The 4,395-nt window shown below is 44.4% G+C and overlaps 1 protein-coding gene across 1 annotated transcript; it reads left to right on the forward strand.

Moving 5' to 3' along the window:
- The first annotated feature begins 568 nt into the window (after positions 1 to 568).
- On the forward strand, positions 569 to 1,761 carry LOC119338056 (aquaporin PIP2-5-like). The gene has a single exon (XM_037610345.1). The coding sequence runs from the start codon at positions 632 to 634 to the stop codon at positions 1,490 to 1,492; it is 861 nt and encodes a 286-aa protein (XP_037466242.1). The 5' UTR covers positions 569 to 631; the 3' UTR covers positions 1,493 to 1,761.
- The last annotated feature ends 2,634 nt before the right edge of the window (positions 1,762 to 4,395 follow it).

Genomic DNA, 4,395 nt, shown 5'->3' on the forward strand with positions numbered 1-4,395 from the left:
TTTATTTACTTCTTGATAAGATAAATAATTATACTCCCTCCGTTTTTATTTACTCCGTATATTAGTTTTGGTCAATGTCAAGCTTTACAAACTTTGACAAAGTTTATAGACAAAAATATTAACATATACAATAACAAATCAATACCATTAGATTCGTTGTTGAATGTACTTCCACATCATATATTTGTTATGCTAAATATTTATATTCTTTTCTACATATTTGGTTAAACTTTACAAAGTTTGACTTTAGTCAACTCTAATATGCGGAGTAACTAAAAACGGAGGGAATACAATATAGAAATCTATGTTAAGGATATTCCCTACTGCAAAACAGGCTAGCCATGGCGGGCGCGGTAGTGGAGGGCGCCCCCCACGGCTAACATGTCACATGTGGTGGGCGGTAGAATAGCCGAGGCAACGAAAGAAACTTTGTTTAAGAAAAAAAAAAGAGGTATGGCACTTGTCGAAGTAAAAATATGCAAATGGTACGTGGCACCCATATTTTCTCGGTGATGCTGGCCATGCTCTATATATACATGCATCCTTGCCGGGGTATGGACACCCAATCGCCACCATTGCCCAACGAGCCTTGATTAATCATTTGAGATCGATCGAGGAGCTAGCTAGCTCCATGACTATGGCAGCAGCACAAGGCAAGCTGAGTCCGGAGGCCATCGACACCGAAGTCATCAGCAACGGCAGCGCCAAGGACTACCTCGACCCTCCTCCGGCGCCGCTGGTCGACGCAGGCGAGCTGGGCAAGTGGTCTTTGTACCGTGCCGTCATCGCCGAGTTCACAGCTACACTGCTCTTCGTTTACGTCGCCGTCGCCACCGTGGTCGGCCACAAGCGCCAGACGGACGCCCAGGCGTGCAGCGGCGCCGGCGTGCTGGGCATCGCGTGGGCCTTCGGCGGCATGATCGCCGTCCTCGTCTACTGCACCGCCGGCATCTCCGGCGCCCACATCAACCCTGCGGTGACATTCGGGCTGCTGCTCGCGCGCAAGGTCACCCTTCCCCGCGCCTTCCTCTACATTGTGGCGCAGTGTGTGGGCGCCATCTGCGGCGCGGCGCTGGTGAGGGCCGTGCACGGCGGCCACCACTACGCGCTCTACGGGGGCGGCGCCAACGAGCTCGCTCCAGGATACTCCAGGACGGCGGGGCTTATCGCCGAGATTGCCGGCACCTTCGTGCTCGTGTACACCGTGTTCTCGGCGACTGACCCGAAGCGCATCGCCCGGGACCCGCACGTCCCGGTGCTGGCGCCGCTGCTCATCGGGTTCGCCGTTCTCATGGCGCACCTCGCCACCATCCCAGTCACCGGCACCGGGATCAACCCGGCGAGGAGCTTTGGTGCCGCCGTGGTGTACAACAACAAGAAAGCTTGGGACGACCAGTGGATCTTCTGGGTCGGCCCCTTCCTCGGTGCCGCCGTGGCCATGGTGTACCACCAGTACATCCTCAGGAACAGCTCCATCTTCCGGTCCAACTAGCTACATCATCCATCCATCCATTGATGCGGTCCATATTTACATACGTTGTACCGTGTGGCTGTTAAAATCCATGGTCACTTAGTTTGCTGTTGTGTTGCGTGCAATTACTGAACGTACGTCTGCACGTTAATGTTGGATTCAAAAACCCAAATAAATAAACTTACAGCTTAAAGGTATCTCTCAAACCCTGTATATGCCAATTAATGTGATTATTTTGTAACACACTTGCCCAAACAGTAGTGGTTCTATATAATTTACGTCATTCATCAGCATCAAGCAACGGATCTGCATCTGTTTGTGGTTTTCTACGGGGAAACATGGACGGCACGAGGTGGATCTGCAGTGACCACCGTACTGTGTAGCGCTAGACACACACAGGTGGTAGTACTGCCCGCGGGGTTGTATATGGACAAATTTTGAATTGAATCTAAATTTGTTGTGTGCATTTATATATGAGCTAGTTTACTATGAATTACTGTGCGGTCAATGCATACTAATTCTCCTCTTTCACAGTTTATTAGTAGTGCTTTCTTCTGCGGTGTAAGCAAAGTTCCACAGTCGAGCTGTCAACATACTTTTTCCATCCTGATTTATTAGTCCCCTTCGCATTTTGTATTAATATTTCACCTTAATTTAATTAACAAAATGTTAATGCATGTAATAAAAAATAATATCATTGAAAATTATGTTCAAATACAAATCCAAGGATACATTTTTTGGTGACATGTATTATTATTCCTGATTAAATCTATGGTCAAAATTTGACACAAAATATTAAGGGAATCAATAAACCAGAACGGAGCTAGTACATGTCTAGCGAAGCTGCACGGTGCTGTCAACGTAGGTACAAGTGCTTCGTTCGCTCGCTCCACAGTATATAGATTAGCTTCTTCCTCAGAGAGACAGACAGACTCAGAGGCCGAGACAAGGCCATGCATGCAAAGCCAATCATGCATGCATACATCATGGTCCACCTTGTTCGATCTCTATACTATTAGTCCTCATTATCCATCCATCATTCCTTTGTTCACGCAATCTACCACAGCCTCTCACTGGTCTTAATTATCTCTTCTCCCCATCGATGTCATGCAGATGTTGGGAGTACATACTCCTACCATGTTTTGACTACATTTTACCAAGTTTCATTTCCTTCTAGTGTTTAGGGTTTATAATTTAGCGTTAGGGTTTACAGTTTAAGATTTTGTATTTGAAACTGGGTGAATTTATCCTTGGGTTTTATCAAGTTAATAGCTGAATCTTGCTGAAGTTTTTGAAACTTGTCAAAACATATTCAAGAGTGGTCTTGTTTCAAAGCTCTGTCTGCAATTAACACGAATATGCAAAAGAGAAGCATAAATTGCACTTTCCATTCAAAAGATATAACATAATTCAATTTGAATGTCAAGAAAAAGCATGAAAGGTTGGATTGGTGGCGTATGCAGTGTCTGCCAAATGTTGCATGGTGGACCCCATATAAATTAATTAAGGGTTAAAGCAGATGCAAAGGCCAATGAAGTTTCTGAGTGCATATATTTAGTAGGGGATTATTGTTTATGTACAAGTATGGAATAGAGAGATTGATAATACTCCCTCTGTTTTTGAATGTAAGTGTTTTTAGAGATTTCAATATGGACAATATATGGATGTACATAGTCAAATTTAGAATGTAGATTCACTCATTTTGCTCCGTATGCGGTCTATATTGCAATCTCTAAAAAGACTTATATTTAGAAATGGAGGAAAATATTATGTAATAGTTTTACAAAAGTCTTATGCATCATTAGTTCAATTGGGTGATTGTTAATTTTGGTTGTGATTTCCCCTCACACAGTACGTAAAGTTTTTTGTGAAGCCAGTAGGTAGGAGTAGGATTTCAGTAGTCTTACCCATGAATGAATTTCACTGGATAAGTACATGGCACAGACAGTACACAGTTGGTCACATGCATGGGTTTCCCGGGGAACAAGAATGATGAAGGGCCGTAGTCGTGCAGCAGCAGTACTGTGATCGAGACCGACCGGTATATATGGACAAATTTAGCTGCCGGCTAATTGAAATTGAATCGGAATGAATGGTGTCACATGATTCACATATATCGATGGCGACAAAACGCTGCAGTGTTGCAGTAGTATCGTTTTCAGGATGCTCTCTCTGTCTCTTTCTTTCTTGATCACAAATAATACGGTGTGGTGTGGTGTGGACGTGTGGTGTGGTTGATCGGCCGGGACCGTGCTGTGCACATGCATATACAAAGTCAGTGTACACGTACTACGCAGGATTGCATTGCTTTCTGAATCTCGATCTCTAGCTCCTAGATATTTTGTTGCATGCTTATGCTTACGTACAGAACTACTCCCTTAGTAAAGAAATATAAAAACATTTAGATCATTGCCGTAAAGAAATATAATGGTGTTTAGATCACTAGTAGCAGTGATGTAAACACTTTTATCTTTCTTTACGGAGGGTGGCGGTGAGGGTGCTCAGCATGAGGTCGTCAGAGACCTTGGCGCCGATGTCACGAAGCTCGTCGGCGAGCATCTTGAGCCTCATGCAGTACTCATTGATGGTGGAGTTGTTCTGGTGACAGCCGAAGAACTCCTGCTGCAAGAAAACAAGGCGCTGAAGTTTGTTGTCGGTGAAGAGCGTGTTGATCTTGGCCCACACGATGCAGACGTCCGCCATTACTAACAACTTTTTTTCAAAAAAAATTCAGAATTTTTTTTCAATTTTTCTTAATTTCGGGTCACTATGGCTTAATCTCAGGTCAATATGCCTAATCTCAAGTCAAATCACACTAAGTGGTCAAACTTCTCGTACTACTTGTTGATATATCTATCATACACACTACTCCACCCCGAGCACGCTTAACTTCGCAGTTCTATCCAACCCCATCACCACCTCAC

This window comes from Triticum dicoccoides, chromosome 7B (genome assembly GCF_002162155.2).
Source record: "Triticum dicoccoides isolate Atlit2015 ecotype Zavitan chromosome 7B, WEW_v2.0, whole genome shotgun sequence".
In the NCBI taxonomy this organism is placed as follows: Eukaryota; Viridiplantae; Streptophyta; class Magnoliopsida; order Poales; family Poaceae; genus Triticum; species Triticum dicoccoides.